We start from the raw sequence: 21,139 nt of genomic DNA, 5'->3' as shown, positions 1-21,139 counted from the left end.
GCGGAATATGAGGCGCGCAGCCTCATATTTAAAAAAAAAAATTAAGAATAAAAAAATTAATTTTCATGTAGGCACCATGTCTATTGGCGCCCACCCACACCTACCCGAAAGTAGGCATGGTTAGGGTCTGCCTGGGGTAAATGCTGGTGCCTAATTTTCAGCAGTTGGGCATGCCAATGACATTATAACATTACGCCTAACTTCTAGGAGGGTCATGTGATCTGCCCACGCCTCTCCCATGGCCATGTCCCTTCTGAGCTGTGTGCTAGAAAATTTAGGTGCAGGTGTTATAGAATAACACCTAGGGCAGATGTATGCGCAAATCCAAATTGTTGCTGATTAACAACAGTTATCGATTGTTGGCATGTAATTAATTCATTAATTTGCATGTTCATCTGCTCTAGGTACCCAGATGTGAGTGTCCAACTTTGGGCAACCTATATAGTATCTGGGGGTAGACATCTATGAATTACTTCCGAGCTGGTAAGAAGTCTTGGGCAAAATCTGTGGAGTTTTGATGATGCACAAAAGATAAGAAAAAATGCAGCTGACAAATCTTTCATGCAGAAAAAGTGCTTTGTCAGCATTCAGGCTTATCTAAATTCAGTTTACTAAATATTACTCATCTGTAGAACAGCTGTTTTAGGAAAGGCACGGCCTAATTTATGCATCACTATTGAGACTTGCCTCTTCACCCCCAGTCAAACCCAACTTAAACACCACTTTGTTTTTTTGACTGAAGATGGATTAGTCATTTTTCAGTGTACTATTGTGGTACCTGCCATATGTTCCACACTGAGATTTCGGGAGGTTGAAGTTACATAATTTGATTTGTATGGATTTTGCTAAGATCTTTTCAGCAGTAGCTCAAGGCAAGTTCCTTTCAGATGCTTGCGAGCAATTTATTAAAGTATTTTTTTGTTTGTTTAAATACCCGTGTGATTTAGATGAGACTGTATTTTTATGGTTATGTACTTTTATTGTGTGTGGTTGTGTATTTTATTATGTATGTGGACAAATGTAAAGTAATGTTCATTGGGAGGAATAACCCAAATCACATTTACCAGATGCTAGTATAGATGCTGGTTTAGCGCCCAAGAAAAAGATCTGGGTATCATTGTAGACAATACGATGCAACCTTCTGCCCAATATGCAGCGGCGGCTAAAAAAGCAATCAGGATGCTAGGAATTATTAAAAAGGGATGGTTAACAAGATTAAGAATGTTATAATTCCCCTGTGGATCGATTTTTTACTCTATCAAAAATTACAAAGTCTAGGGGACACTAGAAGAAGTTACAGGGAAATACTTTTAAAAACAATAGGAGGAAATATTTTTTCACTCAGAGAATAGTTAAGCATTGCCAGAGGTTGTTGTAAGAGCGGATAGCGTAACTGGTTTTAAGAAAGGTTTGGTTAATTTCCTGGAGGAAAAGCCCATAGTCTGTTATTAAGAAAGACATGGGGGAAGTCACTGCTTGCCCTGGATCGGTAGCATGGAATGTTGCTACTCCTTGAGTTTTGGACAGGTACTAGGGATCTGTATTGATCACAGTGAGAATGGGCTTGATGGACCATTGGTCTGACACAGTAAGGCTATTCCTATGATCTTATCTGGCCTAAATTCACCAGTAAAACATAGCAAACACCTGACTTTTTTGAAAAGAGAGAGGGTTGACATTGCTTATTTACAGAAAATGTATTTAACAGCAGCAGAGTATAGAAAGCTGCAAAAAACTGGTGGGAGAGGTAGTATACTGCTCTTATAACTCTACAGAGAGAGGTGGCCATTTTGATACACAAGAGGGTGGCCTTCTCTACCCACAAGGTGATCCAGGATTTTCAAGGAATGCTACATTATCTTAGATGATGATCTGTAGAGATGCAGGGTTGCACTTTGTAACATATACACCCCCAATGTTTACTCCATTTCTTTTTGGAAATAGTGGCCAGATTGTCTATGCTTCCTGCCTAAATACCTAGAGTAGCGGGAAATTTCAATATTCCTAGTGTTCCTGATGTCAATTGCAAGACTCCTTGACCCATCAAAAAAGATGCAGATAAAAAAGGTGTAAATTTATTATTACAATCTCTCGACCTCTTGGATGTGTGGCGCATGTACCACCCTGGGGAGCTGCATTTTACCTTTTACTCTAAAGTGCACGACAGTTACTCATGCAATGATTATATTCTCATACATGAATGCCTTATGGGGATTGTGGTGAGCATGGATATCCGAGATGTTGCCTTCACCAACCACTCGGCGGTGACAGTGAGTTTGAGTTGGGCAAGATCATGTATTGAGCATGAACCCTGCCTTATTCCTAGATGAAGAATTTAAGCGTTACTTAATTGATTCTTGGAAGGAATTTATCCTTCATAATGCCAATGGGAAGTATCAACCACGATTCTTTGGAAAGTGGCTAAGGCCTTCCTGAGGGAAAAGATTATTTCTTACACTGTTAGTAAATGGAAATGGTAGACATCCAAGATGGCCGCATGTAAGGTTGTCTGAGCTACACTCTCTCTGAAGCTCCTTCGAATTTACTTAGTTCGCTACATTTTTTACCTGTTTTGAGCAATGCCGAAGAGGAGAGGATGAAGCGCAACCGGAGCCTCGCAGCGCTCCAGAACGGCCGTCTTCGGCAACATCGAAGAGCTGGTGAGGAGAATGCAGGGCACACCGATATCATCGGGGAGTCCCCTACAGGAGACGCACGGTGGAGGCGCATCTGTGCCGTACTCCATGGGGTTGGAGACATCGCTGAGTCCCGATGTGAGAGCACCTCCCCCACGCTCTCAGTCCACCAGTTCCCCGCGAGCTTCCAGAGGTTGGAGTTCACCTCCTCCCGGAGGATAAGGAGAACGAGAGGGGGACTGTGTTGCCAGATTCCTTGCCGGAGCAGAGGAATCTGAGCGTGGAGACTGAGGAAGAAGCGGTGGGGGATGAACGAGCCCGACAGACTGTTGGACGAGATATGTTGCCAGAGGGTGAGCTAATTAAATTAAATTTACATTCTTTTCAAATTAAGAAGCCCCGGGAGGTAACATTGGATTCTCTGTGGGATCTTGTAGCCAATTTGGCAAGATCTATAAATCCGCAATTACAACAACTGCAAAGGAAACTTAATGATCATGAAACTGAGATTAAAAATTTAAAGACTGGAATTGAGGACTCTAAGACTTCAGTACAGAATGTCCACCAGGAATTAAAAGTCTCCAAGTAAATTACTGAGACATTAATTAAAGACAATACTAACTTAAGAAGGAAGATGGAGGCAATGGAAAATTTTTCTCATAATAATAACCTTAGATTGATTAATTTCCCCAGGGTTTCTATGATAGCCCCTAGGGAAATGTTGAAACGCTATATGATGGAAGTATTGGAGCTTTCTGAAGAGCCATTACCACCATTTACACAGGTCTACTATCTTCCAAAAAAAATCCAAGATCAATAACAGCAACGGAAATTGGAACATGATTTAATGAATATATCTAATATTTTGGAAATATCTGATAAAGAATTAGTGACCCCAGCAACTTTACTTTTGACAGTAGCTCTCGCACCAGATAAAAACTGGTTGCTGAGACTTTTCTTTAAAAATAAACAAAAATAATTTTTAGGTTGTAAAATTCAGATGTTCCCAGATTTGGCTAGGGATACGCAGAGAAGGAGACGTGAATTCTTGCTAAGGAAACCTGGTGTTATAGCCCTGGGGGCGACCTTTTACTTGCGACATCCATGTAAATGTGTAATTAATTATCGTTCACATAAATTTGTTTTCTTCGAGCCATCTCAACTGACAACCTTTCTCTCAACTCATGTCTGGAGAAAGATGGAATATGAGTGCTCAGCTTAAGAAAGGGTGCATTAACCTCATTCAACTAGTTACTACTTTTGTAAATGTAATTTTCTTTAATCGCCTATTATCCACTTTGGATCCCTTTTGAGGACTTGAGTTGAAATTTATGCTTATATTTGATATCTTTTTATATTGTTTACTTTTATATTAATTTCTTGCTGAATTTCCTTTCTGTACAAGTTTATGCTTGATTATATTGAAAAATTCAATAAACATATAATTATGAAAAAATAAAAATAAAAAAAGTAAATGGAAACGACAGAAAGTGACTTTGATAGAGCTCACCAAACAGTTACATGCCCAAAGGCATGCTCACTCTATATTGAGCACTTACAAAGATCAGACCCAGTATCTTTGCATTCGTAAACAGATTTATGCCATCTTGACCAGTAAAGCTCTAACTTACATAGATGAATATAAATATAAATTTCACTGTTGGGGGAATAAAGCCGGAAAATTGCTGGCCAATCTTTTGTGCCCCGTGAGGAAAGTGTCTCTCATTACTCGCCTAAAGAGGGGGACGCAGGGACATTATACCAGATGTTATGACCCAGTTTGTCAAGTTCTATGCAGATTTATATAATGAGGGTCCATATGACATAACCTAAAGGGATCAGTTCTTTAGCGATATTGAACTACCACATGTATTGACTGAACAGCTATATAGTCCATGAGGTCAAACAGGCTATCAGTGGAATGAAGCTGGCTAAAGCTCCTAGCCCAGAGTTCTATAAAATTCTCAGAGTCCACGATGGTCCAGCCATGGTAGCCATGTGCACGGAACTCCATTGCAGGGGGTTATTGTTCCCTGAACAAAGTCATATACATGTGGTTGTTCTTCCTAAGCTGAACAGGGATCCAGAATTGGAGGGGTCTTACAGGCCAATATCACTTTTTAAATCAGGATATGAAATTACTATCTGCCACACTGGCATGGCGACTGAGTGCAATCATACCAAGCCTGCATCCTCAAATATATTGAGGGCTTTATGGGCCTTGCATGAATGCTCAGGGGATGATATATTGGCCAGTATGAATGCTGAGAAGGCCTTCAATAAGGTGACTTGGAATTACCTTTTTTGGGTGCTTAAACAGTATGGAATATTGGGCTCTTTTCAGCGCTGGATAGTCAACCTTTACAAAATCTCCAAAGCTCAACTTCTGCTAAATAAGTGCAGAACAGAATCCTTCTCTCTGCAGGATTGCCCATTATCCCCTTTGTTTTTGCTTTCTTTGGAACCCCTAGTCAAGATACGCACATCTAGTTTGTTGAAGGGATTAACAATAGGGAGTGCTGAATGCTGGATAACAATGATTGCAGATAACATGATAATTTAATTAAAGATGCCTGCACTACCCCTTCCTGTCTCTCTCTCTCTCTCCCCCCCCCCCCCCCCCGCTTGATTGAGCTGATCACTCAATTTGGGTTTATGTATCAATTTCAAAAAGTGCCAACAATGCCCTACTTCTTATATTTCCAGTTTAGACATTACTATCATCAGAAACATCACTGCCAGCCCTGGGGAGGTTAATTTCTGAGAATTGAAAACATTTTGCTACACCTCTGGTATGGAGTGGGGAGGGAAGAAAGACAACTAATATATCTGGATTCTCTAGCTCGGCAGTGGGCTACTGATATAGGGGCCCAATCATTGGAACGTACTTGCAAGACTGTTGTGTCCAAATAGTTAAAAGTTGTGTCCAAATAGTAAAAGTTGACGTCAGAGCAGGGGCAGGACGTAGCAGGAAGAACGTACTGCTGAGGACCACGGGCAGCTGCAGGGATCGCTATAACACCAGTGAGCCTGCAAGCTGCCCTATTAGTGGTAAGGAGGTGGGGAAGGTGCAGGCTTGCAGGAGGAGTAGAGTTTGTTCCCGGCAGGGGGAGGGGAGGAGAAAATGTGCTTTCACAGCAGGGAGGAGCAGCGTTCGTTCCTGGCAGGGGGGGGAGGAGAAAATGTGCCTTTGGGGCGGGAGGGGGAGCAGCTTTCGTTCCCGGCGGGGTGGGGGGGGGAAGCAGGCCTTCTCAGCGGGGAGGAGGAGAGAAAGTGCCTTCCTCGGGGGGAGCAGGCCTTTGTGGGCTGGGGGGAACAGGTCTTCACGGCGGGGACCAGGCCTTCAGGACAGGGAAGCAGGCCTGCGCAGAGGGAGGAGGAGGAAGAGTTCCTTTGGCGGTTCATAGTCTTAAGCACGCGAGACAGATGTGGGCCAACAATTCAGCGCAAGACTTCAGCGCGCCACAGAAAAACCTTCTTTTAAAGGGCTCCGATGGGGGGTGTTGGTGGGGAACCCCCCTCACTTTACTTAATAGTAATCGCGCTGGCGTTGGAGGGGTTTTGGGGGGTTGTAACCCCACTTTATACTGGAAACTTAACTTTTTCTCTATTTTTTAGGGAAAAAGTTAAGTTTTCAGTATAATGTGAGTGGGGAACCCCCCCAGTTTACTTCATACTCTTCACGCTGCTGTTGGGGATGTGTGGGGGGTGCAACCCCCCACATTATAGAGAAAACTTAACTTTTTCCTAAAAAATCGGGAAAACGTTAAGTTTACTCTATAATGGAGGGTTCCAACCCCCCCCCCATACACACACACGGCAGCACGAAGAGTATGAAGTAAACTGCGGGGGTTCCCCACTCACACCCCACGTCAGAGCTCTTTAAAAGTCACTTTTTAGGCGGCCCGCTGGGGTCTTGCTCTGATTAGTCTGTGCTGCAATGTCGGCGCGCCGAAGTCCCGCGCGTGAATGACTAAGAACCGATAAATCATCTGAATATTGACCCAACTAAATCTAAAATTCTTCAATGGTACATTCAGTGTAATAAACAGGATACTCACGCCAGCCTCGCTCCACAGTTTTCTCCTTCAATATCTCCTCCACCTACATTGTCTGTATTCACTGATTCTGTCTCACTTGTAGGCATACTCACTGCCAGAATGAAAGGGACAAAAAAATATATATAGTTAGTTGCAGTTCTCATCACTGTACAATTTATCTTCTAGCAGCCAATGAAAATCAAGGAGCAGATTAATGAACAGGACTGGAATTGGAACGTTTTATCTGTTTGATTTGCTGAATGACCTGCTCCACAAATATCAATACACTGTTTATTAAATAACAGAATAGCACTAGAAAGCAGTGAAGCCCCACGTTACGCCTATAGACGCCTAGATCACGTCTACCGGCACCTAACATAAGTGTTTTAAGTGGTGCAATAATTGGTCACACCATCAAACCCTCATAAAAAAATATACGGTCTACTGTATATAGCTGCCGCTACGCAGCCTCTGGAACTGGCGCCTAAGTCCCTGGCGGCTAGCGGAGCATAGTGACATCGAATCCTGGAAGTGGGCATGTTTAGGGGCGGAGCTGAACTTCACCATCCCTAGGCACTGCTGGCTGTGACACTGACAGGACCCTAGGTGCCGGAAATGTACTGTAGACTTGTTAAACTCTGGCCTACAATAATGGCGCCTAGGGTCCTTGTTCACCACGATTCTGGAAGCGGCGCCCATCTGTGATTACATGTGGCAGGTGGTCTGTTTTGCAGGTGCCTGCCGCATCAGGTGCCTCTTCCAGGATCAGCTCCTTGGGCTTTTCCCTTAGAGTTGCAAAATACTAATTAATTTGTTTTTCTTTTGCCTTTGAGATGTTTTTTTTATTCTCCTATATATTGCACATTTTATATTCCTTATTTCTCAGGCGCTTTAGTTTAGATTGAGAGCCTATTTAGGATAGAGAGGGAAGTTCTATGTGCCTTCAGGAACCCCCGCGAATCTCAAAAAACCGCGAATACGGTTTTTCGTGGGGGAGCCTTAAGAGGGCAGCGGAAGTGCCGCGAGTGCAGGAAATCACTCAAGGTTCACTCCAACCGCCTCTTCCTGCACGAAGCAGCTCCTGATTGGATAAGGCCCGACTTCGTGCAGGAAGAAGCGGTCGGAGCGAACCGCGAGTGATTTCCTGCACTCGCAGCGCTCTGGCTGCTCTCTCCTGCCTCTCCCGCTGCCCTCTCCTTGTTGGCAGTTCGCGGTCCGAAAATACCGTGAATGACCGGGACCGCCGACTGTGAACAACTGGGGGAACACTGTATATACATACTGTATATACAAATGGATTTAAGCAAATTTTAATTGTTAATAATTTTATTGTATGTAACCCGTGCAGAACTGTGAATGGTGTGGGTTATAACTCTTTTAAATAAATAAATGAAGTAAAAAAAGACTGATATTCTAACCTACAGAATTTTGCAGCAAGTAAGAAGGCAAATAAAATAATTACTCCTACCCTGACGTGAAAACCAGCCAATGGACCTCTTTTAACATACCAGATTTCTATGATTTCATAATTAATGAGTTGCTTTGAAAGGGCCTGTCTTACAGCAACTCCTTAATGTTGAATTTAAGTTAAGAAGCTGATCTAAAATTTGATCACACACGACACTTTTCTTGGTGAGACAACTAAGAAACAAATGTTTTATTCAAACAGGGCTTTGAGCAGTAAAGCATACAGAAAATTTGGAACTTATAGTTGTTCTGTCTTATTCACATGACGCTCCACTTGTAAAATTTGAATGTTAAGTATACCAGCTTTAAAAACATTTTAGAGAGAGTTAGAAATGCCAAATACAGATATAGATACAGCATTGCAAAAGTGTCAGTCTTAATACTGTAGTATGGTAAATGTTAGTAGACCAGAGGTTTTTAATCCAGTCCACGGCATACACCAAGCTAGTCAGGTTTTCAGGATATCCGCAATGAATTTACCTGAGATAGATTTGCATAAATCTTGCTGAATATCAGCTCCTATACTTTTTTAGCAAGTATGTGAGGGAAGGGAAGGTATGGGAAAGAAATTGTGAGGTGGTGGTTGTCTATTTTATTGTTTTACTTGAGTTGCTGATTGTGTATGTTTTTATTGTAAATTACTATGAGCAAATGTTGGATTAGTGGGTTATAAAGTTAATAACAAGGGTATAGCCAGACACAAAATTTTGGGTGGGCCTGAGCCCAGGGCAGGATTAATTCGTCAAGGGCCCCTAGGTACACTGGGCCCCCTGCCCCGTCCCATCCCACCATGCGCCCAGGTGGAAACAGGAAGCTGCGTCAGAGGGAAGCTTTGGGCAAGCAGCACCGCTAGCACAATTACAGTTCCTGTTGCCTTTCTTACCCGCGTTGCTTGCTTGTCTTAGTTTCCGTCGATGGGGGGGAGGGGTGCATTGCCGATCGATGCAGGAGGGGCGCCATTTGGAAAAAACAATGTTGATGCCCTCCTTCATCGGGTCCCCCTGACCATTTCGGGCCCTAGGCAAGTGCCTACTTGGCCTATTGGTTAATCCTGCCCTGCATGAGCCTACAGTGGGTAGGCATGCCAACACTGCCCCCCAGCCTGGCATCTCTTTCTCCTTCCTCTCCCAGGGAATGGAGGATCACTTAACTCCACTTTTCCAACCTCTTTGGTACTTTTAAATCCTTTAGGTCTTCATTGGCAGGAAGCAGCAACTCATTCTCTTTGTTCACACCAGCTCTGATACAACTTCATCGTCCCCTGAACAGGAAGCTATGTCGGAAAAAATTTCAGGCTAACGCAAGCAGGAAGCATGTATTGCTGCTCGCTGCTGGCAATGAACTAGAGAATGACATGGGGAAAAAATTTGTCCCTGTCTCCACCCCGTCCCCGTGAGCTCGGTCCCCATCCCCATCCCATGCCCACAAGCTCGGTCCCCGTCCTCATCCCGTCCCCGCGAGCTTAGTTCCCGTCCCTGCGAGCTCAGTCCTCGTCCCCGCAAACCATCTGATCCCATCTGCATAAACCAATATAGTATACAGGATGCTAGGCTGCATAGTATACCCAACTCAATTCTCTGACCAGATGCACCAGACCATTACCAATACCTAATCAAGTTTCAAGTTTATTTAAAATTTCTTATACTGGCCAATCAACCTTCTAGGCAGTGTACAAAGTCATAAAAACATTTATTGGCTAAAAAAAGCCCCCCACACAAAACATATTTAAGATGACAAAACATCATTAAAAACAAAGACAAACGGGAACAAAAGGGAAAAGGGCAAGAACTATAATAATCAAGTAGAAGAAAACATATAGGGAACAAAACAAAAGGAAGGGTAGCTAAAGATAAAATCAAGCTATGTAGCCCTGAAAAGGACATTTAGGTCTCGAAGGCATCAAGAAAAAGTAATGTTTTTAACTTCGTCTTAAAATTATTAAGAATTGATTCTTCCCGTAAATGGGAGAAATATTATTCCAAAGAGAGGGAACGCTAACAGAGAAGATGGTGGACCTCATTGCGTTGATATACTTCAGAGACGGGATAGAAAGAATATTTTTGGCAGACGATCTTAGAGTCTTAGAAGGATTATAGGGGATAAGAAGATTATTAATAAATTCGAGATTGGTTATTTTGTCTAGTTTTAAAAGTTAATAAAAGTATTTTATAAGTGATTCTGTGTTCTACCAATGAGCTTTATGTAGGAGGGGGGTGACATGGTCAAACTTCTTTGCATTAAATAATCTTTACTGCAGTGTTCTGTATTATCTGGAGTCTTCTTATTTCTTTTTTAGTTATGCCTTTGTAGAGGGCATTACAATAATCAATGCAGGAAATCACGAGGGAATGGATCAAGATGTTCAGAGAAATGGGCTCTAACAATTTGGATATGGACCTATCATGCGTAGCCGGTAAAAGCAGCGCTGAACCACTGTGCTGATATGGAAATAATAATTGAGACCTTGAGCAATAATTGATAAAGCATATTGAAAATCAACTATTTCCTACCTTAGGATTTTAGTTTTAAAGCACAGCATTGAATATGCTGGTCAAAAAGACTGTCTAATAGCCAAATGAAGACTCATGCACTACATAGACACTTTCATATATATTATTCTTTTTCCCCTTTGTGTAAAAGTGATCAGGTATCACCAAAGTGCAGGGAACTAGTGGCTTAACTGATCCAGAATTGTTTGTTCCCAAATAAGAACATTAAAAAAATGTCACATATTTGTAAAAGAAACCCAAAGCTTAATTCCATTAAGATATCAGGTTATTACGCTAGTCATTCTTAAGCAGGTCTGAGAAGATGAGAACACAGGTCCCAGTTACCTTGGTATCAACTGTTGGCCCATCTTGAAACCCGATCTTCTTCTTAAACTGGGTTAGGAAGGAGGATTCCGGTGGCCGGACAAAGGCAACTTGATTTTTTTTTACTCATTGTGCTCTAGCTGGAGAGAAGGATAGAGACAAAAAAAAAAAAAAATGCAATTTTTCCATAAACAAAATCATAGCACTATGTCCTGAGAAGCATTCAGTGCCTCTCCTAACCACTTGCAATACTGGTTAAGAGCTGCACTAAATGCTTCTCAGGACACAGTGCTACGATCTTGTCCCTATCCTTCTCTCCAGCTAGAGCACGATGAGTAAAAAAAGTCAAGTTGCCTTTGTCCTGCCACCGGAACCCTCCTTTCTAACCCAGTTTAAGAAGAAGATCGGGTTTCAAGATGGGCCATCAGTTGATACTAGGCTGCCTGTCTTTCTTTGCCTTGGAGCTCCCTCCCTCCCCCTCACCTTATGTGGTGAATTTCATTTTTCTTCTCTCCCAGCGGCACGTTTTCCACAAGTTGCGCGTGGCTGCTTGAGTTGAATCATCTCCTCTGATGCAACCGGAAACAGGAAGTTGCATCAGAGGAGAAGATTCAACTCAAACAGCCGCGCGCGACTTGTGGAAAGCGTGCCGCTGGGAGAAGAAAAATGAAATTCGCCACATAAGGTGAGGGGGAGGGAGATGGCTGGATGGCGACGATCGGGTGGACCGCATGATCGGTGATCGCGCGCGTTCCCTTACTTCACTGCTGAGACAAGATCATGCACCGCTCCACAGGGCGGTGAATGGCCTTGTCCCCATTCCCGCGGCGACCACTATTTTTCTCTCCCCGTTTCAGCGGGTAACAACCACCGTGTCATTCTCTACAATGAACTAAAGGATTTACAGGTACTGGGGAAGGTGGTGGAGGAGTGGAATTAAGTGACCCTGATTGCCTGGAGGGAGAGATGCTGGGAATATTCAATTGTTGGGACTTGGGAGGTCCTCACCAGCCATATTGCTGCTGTGCAGCTGCTGGGTGGGCCTATGCCTACCCGTGGATATCTGTGGCTATGCCAGTGGTTAATAAATTGTTTATTGTTTATTGAAAGCTTCTCTACCACTACTAATGACTGGGGAATCAATTCAGAGCAGTTTACATTAGCTTCTGTAACGATGATTACAATACATGAGCTTCAGTAAAGGAGTTATAACACAGAGTCAGGGTGTTTCTGTGATAGTTTTCCATATATGAGCTTCCATAATGGTGTCACAATACAGGACTAGACTGTTTCCGTGGTGGTTTTCTACACAGCCTCAGATGGTACTCACTGATGGTTTAGTATACAATTTATACACACTATCTCCATATATATATACAGTACACTACGGAATACTAAATTCACCCTGTATATACATTCATCTTACAAATTTATATACCATAGTACATTCAGCCTATGTATTGTCAAAAGGAAGACCCTGTGAGCACCAGCAGACACCCAGAGGAGCAGGCTGCAGGAAGAATAATAGCTGTGCCAACCCCAGTCACTAATAGTAATAAGCTTCCTAAGAAAGGAATCTGCTCAGGCAGGTGCCTAATAAGTCAAAAATCACAACACAGCAAAAAACCAACAACTCAATTCTCCACTTGAAAAAGGAAGAACACAACGACAAACTTCTTGCACACACAGGTGCAAGAATAAGAGGAGTTTATGAGCTGGATTCTACCAGGTTTATTATAAATCGTATAATTATAAAATAAGACAAACAAATACACCAAATAGTATCAAATAGTCTCTGTAGTAAAAGCCGCCTGTTTACAGCCTTTCAATACCACTGGCTTCATGGAAGCTCAATATGCTGGTTTGATTAATATAATCTTTATAGCATATGGAGCTGACAGATAGTTTGCCTCAAGCGCTTTAATATACCTGGATGTCTGTCCGGTTTTCATAATCACAAAGGCTGTCTCAGGCTGTCTCTTATACAATTCTTGACAGCTTGAGGCCACGTTGGCACATATCATATTGTTAGTTTTTATTGGTCATTTACAAACATCATTACATTTATCAGTTTATTAATTGGTTCGTAATATCTGTGCCATACCATATGCGTGTCCTGTTTACTAAAATAACTATCTATTCCCATCAAATGTCATTTTAATATCAACTCAACAATTTCGAGCAAAGTGTCCGGTAAGAATCCGCCCATTCCAGGATATATCTCGCAAATAATGTATTTTTGTATTCTTGGTCAAGACATGTCCTCATCCTTCTTAGGTTCACTTCCCTGTTCATATGGCATTACAGCAGATGTGACACCAGTTGTCATGTAAAATAATAAGTTTTTTGTTTCACTTGCTCATTTTAGCATAAGTTTCGCTTGGCTTGCTGATTTCAGCAAGCATAGATTGTGCAAAGGCGTGACAGTTTTAGTCAGAGCATTCTCAGCCATCTTAGGCCTTTAGTTGTGTTTATTGGCCTAATATGTTAGGGGATTTCAGGGGGGGGCTCTTCACCTGTACAGGACTCTCTCTCTCTCTCCTCCCCCTCCCTTCTCAGTCCGTATGGCAAAATGCCAAAGTTAGTATTTGGGGTGCAATATAAATAATTGTACCAACTGGTGAAATCAAATAATCCCAAATTGGTTCTAATTAGTGCTGCCCGATTCGCCGATTCACTTCGGTGAATATTTATAAAGTCCTATTTTTACGTGTTTGACGTCACACATGCACTGCTAACCTAATGCATCCACATTACATTCTATAAATGCTGGTGCGCACGGTGGACACTTGTTTTTTGTTTCTCGTGAGTGTAAAGGTTTTATTGGTCATTTTCATCAGGTATATTTTCCTATTTCTTATTTGCATCTCATCTTTATGGTTAGAGTTTGTCCTTCTATGGCCTTTCACACACACCAACATTATCGATACTTTATGCATTGCGACTCTTTATTGTTTCAATTCTTCTCTGTTTTCTTGTCTAATGTCAGCATTTATTTTGGCGATAGTTGTTTGGTATCGCCATTCACTCTGACTCACTTGTGAGTGTTATTATATTCGTGTCTGTATTGCCGTCACTATATCAGTTAGCCCGTATATTTTAACATGTGTTTCATTGTGGGTATTAAGCTACGCACAAAGTATTTGTTATGCAGAGTTTTGAAGATATGGTGTAAGATTTATTTATTTATTTTAAAATTTTCTATACCGTTTACAACTAAACGGTTAACAGAATATACATACACAATTTTAAGAACATAATAAAATAGACATACTGTACAAGCAAACCTTAAAAATTCATAGCTAAAAAAATGATAACATAACTGCATAACAACAAAACTTAGAGGTCATGGCTAAAAATTAATAGCATATCATAGCTAAAATTAATAACGTAGGGACAAAGGTATATCTAAAAGAAAGAATCAACAAATAACTGCGTTTTGAGTAATTTTCTAAATATACCCTTCTCACAACAATTCCGTATCTGCCTTACCAAGGAGTTCCAAAGCTTAACTCCTGCACAACAAAAGTTCTTTTTTACCAGTATCAGCCAACCTTGGATTCACAGTCGTCTTCAGTCTAGTTTTTGTGCTATCGTCTTAAACTGTTGCAAAGTAAGAATTTGCTCAAATAAAAGCACTGGTTTTGAAGTGTTTGGAACTTTGAAACTTCTTAACCCGTACAGTACCACATTCTCTGTCACCATCAAACATCTGCTTGGTTTGACGTATGAGCTGGGCAAAACCGTCTGGTGGCTTGCCCTGTGTGTGTTAGAGGCCTCTTCTTATCTGGATTTTAGAAAACAGATAAAAACTCAATTATGTACTAGGCTAGGGCCTTAACACTTTTATATCTTTATTTTACTATGTAACATCCTCCGCATTCTCTTATATTGCATTTTATAATTTATGTATTTCTTTGTTTAGTGGCTTTTAATTGCTGTTTTTATATAACTTGTATTGTTTGTATCTTACTCAATTGTTGTGAACCGCTTAGAACTCCCGGGTATGGCGGTATATGAAAATTAATTTATTATTATTATTACTACCAAGCCCTATTCCCGGTCACAGTATATAAACACATAATACTAGTCTCGTGCACTATGCACATTTTAAATCTCACTTATTTTTCTTGCAGAGTGCCTGTCTTGTTTAAAATGACTGAATACTATCAAAACCCAAAAAATGGGAGCTGGAATAGACTGAAAACAAAAAAATCTCCCAAGCCCCAAGAAGGAAACTGAGATCAGGGGGAGAGACTGCCTGTAGTGCCATTTTCTACTACTGCCAAACTGCTGTAGCCTGATGATTCCGAGGCTTCTGCTCAGTGACAGTCGTTCCTGAAGAAGGGGGAGTGCTCCCCCGAAACGGAGTCCCGTAGGACGTTTGGTGATCTGCTGGCTGCTTTTTCAGAGAAGCTAAGTACCTTCTTTTGGCATTATTTGGTTGAAATTGGACACTTGAACTTTCTTGTTAGCCCCCCTGGATCAGGGGTAGAGACTACCTGTAGTGAGTGTGTTTTGATTTTGTTTGCACTCTTTAGCACTTTTGTATTATTTAGCACCAAAATTCACAGAGAGCCTGGGGATGTTTCACAGTTGACACCTTTCTGAGTGTAAGCCAGTGGCAGCCGTTACCTCCGGGGGTCCGGAGGAGGGCTGTGTGACTGAGGGCTCTCTAAAAAAATTTATACATATAGTTTAGGTGAAGTGGTTTTTCCTCGGCACTACAGGCAGTCTCTCCCTCTGATCTCAGTTTCCTTCTTGGGGCTTGGGAGATTTTTTGTTTTTGTTTAAAATGACAACAGAGATAAAAATCCATACAGGATGGAGGTAATATACTGTAGTTCAGGGGTGTCCAACCTGCGGCCCCGTGAAGTATTTTGTGCAACCCTGGTCGAGGGCAATGCAGTGTTCTCCTCTGCTGCCCCCGGGTATTTACCGTCTTGCCGGCTCCCTCCTCTGTCTTGCTGCAGCATTTGTGTGGCCCCAGAAATTTTTTTGCCAGCCAATGCGGCCCAGGGAAGCCAAAAAGGTTGGACACCCCTGCTGTAGTTGTTGGTGATAAAAGGCTGACTTCATTACAGCTGGGACTTGTGTGAAAGGATTCCAGCTTGATTTGGCAGCTGAAGGGTAGAGTAGGTAGCTGAGGTTACCTTTGCCAGTCCACAGTATTCCTATGGTTTGCACATTTTAACCATGGTTTTTTTGTTTTTTTTTTCCTAGTACTATCAGTCAGAGGTCTTTCCTATATACTCATTAAGGTTGCTAATTGGTTTGTCAGTGTCTTGGCCAAGAAGAATCAGCAGATGACACTCATTAGCAGAGGAGTAATAAGTGATGTGAAAATCTCTAATGTTGAAAGAACTGATGATAGCATAGTTTCTTCAGCTACTCCATAGGAGAGGGAATGAGGAATTGAAAAAGACAGCTAAAATAGACTCTGACATCTCAAAATTACTGACCAAAACAACAGACATAAAAGAATTCCGCAAAGAAATAAAAACATTACTGTTCAAAAAATATCTCCCATCACTCTAACCACCACCCAATGAGCTCCCAATCAACGACTTCGGAAATACCCACCTATATCATCTTTTTATCTGCGATCTAGAATGTACTGTAATTTCTTCTACACTACACCCGATTTAACCGATCGAGTTGACATGTATTACCTCTGTAAAATGCATTATCTTCTATTATATGTAATATCTTCTGTAATAAGTATTATCTTCTGTGAAATTGTAGTATCATAACTCATTACTGTTCCTGTAACTTACTCTTATCCTGAAATGTAACTCTACTGGAATGTCCCAGATATTTTCTATATTGTAATCCGCCTAGAACCGCAAGGCACAGGCGGAATAGAAATCCCTAATGTAATGTAATGTAATGGTGGGGTGAAGGCCAGGAAATTACAGAGCCCAGTGAGAAATTGAAAGATACCAGGGGGCAGAGTGGGAACGCTAAGAGAGAGAGAGAGGTGAGCACAGAGTAGAGCAGGGGTCTCATAGTCCCTCCTCGAGGGCCGCAATCCAGTCGGGTTTTCAGGATTTCCCCAATGAATATGCATGAGATCTATGTGCATGCACTGCTTTCAATGCATATTCATTGGGGAAATCCTAAAAACCCAAATGGATTGTGGCCCTCAAGGAGGGACTTTGAGATTCCTGGGGTAGAGGGACCAAGAGAGAGATCACTAGGAGGAGGGTGAGGGGGATGTGACAGAGATACTGATGAGGAAGACGGGGAGGCAGAGTCACTGAGGGGGACTTCCTGTCCCTCAAAATGAAACCTTTGAAAACATGAGGTCCCTAAACATTTTGAGTCCTTAGCTCTTCGCGCATGATAAGTTGGCCACCCTTGTGTCAGTAGATACTTCTTTGTATACAGTATTAGCACATATGATTCAAACAGGCAAATTTTGGGTAATTATTTCCCACTGATAACAAAGAAAAGTAAACCAGCCCAATCTAAGTATTTGTAACACAGCTGGGTTTTTTTTTCTCCATTTCAGTCAAGACTGAAAAAACAAATCCTTTGTTGCACAGTGAGTACTTAATTATTATTCACAATGCTGGCCATTTGTCTAATGATCTCATGGTATAATTTAATTCTTATTCATATAACTTTGTCACAGTTCCAAGTAATCTAGATCCTGGCTTATTAATTATATCAATAATCTTGAGTTTATTAATGTTTTCAAGTAACTGTATCAATACTTGATGAAGTCCAATGATTCTGTTTCTTTTTCCATGACTATATTAAAAGCAATTTACATTTATAACTTGAAACAAATGAAAGAAAAAAATGTGTATTTTAGTATGCAGTAACAGGGACAAGTACAGAGAGATAAAAGCTTGAGATGTGATACAACCCATCATGTACTAAGTCAGCTTACTCTAGAGGTTACAATAATTCAGAAACCCAAGCTTTTTCACCCAAAGCCATATGATGATAGATTGTTTAAGACAGAGAAATGATAAACACTTCAGCTTTTATTTACTTGCCAGGGTAGTAAATCTCTATTCAGAAACATACAAAAGAAAACCAATGACAACATTCCAAAAATGAATAATGCTGTATTATATCACTTAGAAAGTGGCTCAAAGATGCAGTTATCAGAAAGCTCCACAGTATCTGTGCAGGAGGATCCATTTCTGCTTTTCTCTTATGCTTCTCAAAGTTATGACTCTAGATCTTCCCCCCTGAAAAGCCTCATCTGTCACTCTCCTCTATTTTCAGACCCATTATTTCTTCCCCCCCAAAGTCTGGCATATGCACGTCTCTTTGAACACCCCCTTCCCTCCGTGTACTTCTACACCAGGGTGCCCCCCAAAGGCCTGTTCCCCCCTTAAAGGTCTGCATCTCACCCCTGAAGGCCTGTCCCCCCCTTGAAGGCCTGCATCCCCCTGAAGGCCTGCACCTCCTTGAAGGACTGTCCCCCCTTGAAGGCCTGTCCTACCCCCTTGTAGGCCTGTTCCCCCCTTGAAGGCCTGTCCCCCTCCCTTGTAGGCCTGTCCCCCTTGAAGGCCTGCCTACCTGTTCCCCCCCTTGAAGGCCTGTCCCCCCTTGAAGGCCTGCACCCCCGAAGGCCTGCACCCTTGAAGGCCTGTCCCCCCCTTGTAGGCCTGTCTCCCCCCTTGTAGGCCTGTCCCCCCCTTGTAGGCCTGTCCCCCCTTGAAGGCCTGTCCCCCCTTGAAGGCCTGTCCCCCCACATGAATGCCTGTCTCCCCCTTGAAGGCCTGCACCCCCCCCCCCCGAAGGCCTGTCCCCTCCTTGAAGGCCTGTCCCCCCCTTAAAGGCCTGCCTTCCCCCCTCCCCGAAAGCCTGTCTCCCCCCATGAAGGCTTGTATCCCCCCTTTAAGGCCTGCATCTCCCCCTGAAGGCCTGCCTGCCCGCCCCACCCCGAAGGACCGCTCGCCCCCCCACCCCCACCCCGACATCCGGTTCTTCCCCTCTGGCCTCCCAGCACCATTTAGAGTAGCGAAGCAGCCTGCAGCAAGATCGCGATGTCAGCGATCTTGTGCTGCTTGTGCTGTCCTCCGCCGCGGACCCGCCCCCTCCTCTGACATCAGAGGAGGGGGTGGGACAGCGGCGGAGGAAACAGCACGAAGCAGTGCAAGATCGCTGACATCGCGATCTTGCTGCAGGCTGCTTCGCTACTCTAAATGGTGCGGGGAGGCCAGAGGGGAAGAACCAGACGTTGGGGGGGAACGGACACCAATGACCAGGCCGGGAGCACCCCCTCAGGGCGTGCACCCGGGGCGGACCGTCCCCCTCACCCCCCCCTTAGTACGCCACTGATTCAGAATACTGCTGCAAAGCTGATTTATGGAAAAAGCAAATTAAACCACATAACTCCTTTGCTTTTGAGTTGAAATGTTTATGTATTATTTTAAAATTTTTATATGGTATTTTTATTTTTCTTGTTCCTCTTCTATGGAATATTTATAGATTTTCATATATGAGAGGCACTCAACGATTTAAACTTTCTCTACCCTTCTAGGAAAGGAATTCAAGGAGTCAGGCTTTTAAATTTCCCCAATTATGGAATGAACTTCCTTTAATTTTGAGATGTCCCAGCTCTTTCCAATCTTTCCATAAATCTTTAAAAACTTTTCTATTTGCTAAACATTTTGAAAATTAATCCTCTTGTATTTTAGCTTTTTTTTTTAAAACTTATTGTTAACCGTGTCAAGCTTCCTCTGGTTGAAGACCTGGTATATAAAGTTAAGTTTTAGTTTATTTTAGTTTAACATAAAATGGGATAGACTCAGAAGTAACCTCATAAAATACTTTTTCATGGAAAGGGTGGTGAATGCTTGGAAATTGTTGAATGGAAGGTGACAGATGGTAGTGGTCCATGGAGATTGCTCTGAGGAAAGGGATGTTACCAGTGGTATGCCTCAAGAGTTGGTTCTTGGGCCTGTTTATGGCATTTTTGTAAGTGATATTGCTGAAGAGCTGACTGGTAAGATTTGCCTCTTTGCAGATGATAGCAAAATCTGCAATAGAGTTGGCACCTCATATGGTGTAGAAAACTTTTCTCTCCAAAACAGAATTATAATCAAAAAGAACTTATCTTAAAGTGCTCTGGAGAGCCCATTGCCAACATAGCTATGTTTTGAGTACTGCTTCAGTGCAAACGGTCTCCTGTTAACACAATATCGCACAACTATGGGTTTTCCAGAGCATTTTATGATAAGTTCTTTTTTTATTATATTTCTGTTTTGGAGAGAGAGGTTTACCACAAGAAGAAGTATTTTGTTGCAATAAGAAAGATAAGAACATAAGAATAGCCTTATTGGGTCAGACCAATGATCCATCTAGCCCAGTATCCCATCCTCACGGTAGCCAATCCAGGTCACCAGTACCTGGCAAAACCCCCCAAAATTAGCAACATTCTATACTACCAATTCAGGGCAAGCAGTGGCTTCCTCCATATCTGTCTCAATAACAGACTATGGACTTTTCCTCCAGGAAATTGTCCAAACCTTTCTCATAACACATTCAAAATTGGATCGATGATGACGTGACAGTTAGTTATTGGCTGCTAGAATATGAAGTTGTTAGCAGCAGCCACTTCTGAATGGTCCTATAAATAGGGATTGTATTTTCAGACTATAAAATGAACTTTAGTGTGGGGATATAATTTTATTGTTGTTAATCCCTCCATGTAGATACATTTTTGACCTTGCAGTTGGCACCTGCAATCATAGCACATGCTTTGAATGTGATATGATATATGCACACTTAAGACCTGATTCTATAAATGGCACCTACATTGTAGGTGCATCAATCACTAGGCACTATTTATAGAATGCCACCTAGCAGCACCTAGGCTTGACTTGGGATAGGGAGAGAGGACCGACTAGTGACATGTCTCCCGGGGGCAAGAACGAAGGACGTCATCGAAAGAATTGGAAGGATCCTGGAGGGAGCTGAGACGGAGGAGACAGCAGTAGTAGTCCACATTGGAACAAACGACATCAGCAGGAGGAACTTCAACAGGACTACACTAACTGACCAGTTCAGGATCCTGGGGAGGAAGCTGAAACTGAGGACAAGGAAGATAGCCTTCTCAGAGATCCTGCCAGTACCGAGAGCGGACACAAGGAGGCAGAGCGAATTACAAGCAATGAACGGTTGGCTGAGGAGATGGTGCGAAGAGGAGGGTTTCTAC

At 42.4% G+C, this 21,139-nt stretch overlaps 1 protein-coding gene across 22 annotated transcripts in view; it reads right to left on the bottom strand.

Moving 5' to 3' along the window:
* Window positions 1–21,139, bottom strand: part of CACNA1C (calcium voltage-gated channel subunit alpha1 C) — a 1,333,094-nt gene that overhangs the window by 421,212 nt on the left and 890,743 nt on the right. For all 22 annotated transcript variants that reach the window (XM_033951116.1, XM_033951118.1, XM_033951120.1 and 19 more), the window contains one exon: window positions 6,698–6,788. In XM_033951116.1, the coding sequence (XP_033807007.1) occupies window positions 6,698–6,788 (91 nt within the window). The remainder of the gene's footprint in view (window positions 1–6,697; window positions 6,789–21,139) is intronic.

Source organism: Geotrypetes seraphini, chromosome 7, assembly GCF_902459505.1.
Source record: "Geotrypetes seraphini chromosome 7, aGeoSer1.1, whole genome shotgun sequence".
Taxonomy (NCBI): domain Eukaryota; kingdom Metazoa; phylum Chordata; class Amphibia; order Gymnophiona; family Dermophiidae; genus Geotrypetes; species Geotrypetes seraphini.
Note: the sequence above shows the minus strand (reverse complement) of the source record. Positions and strands in the feature narration are given on the sequence as shown.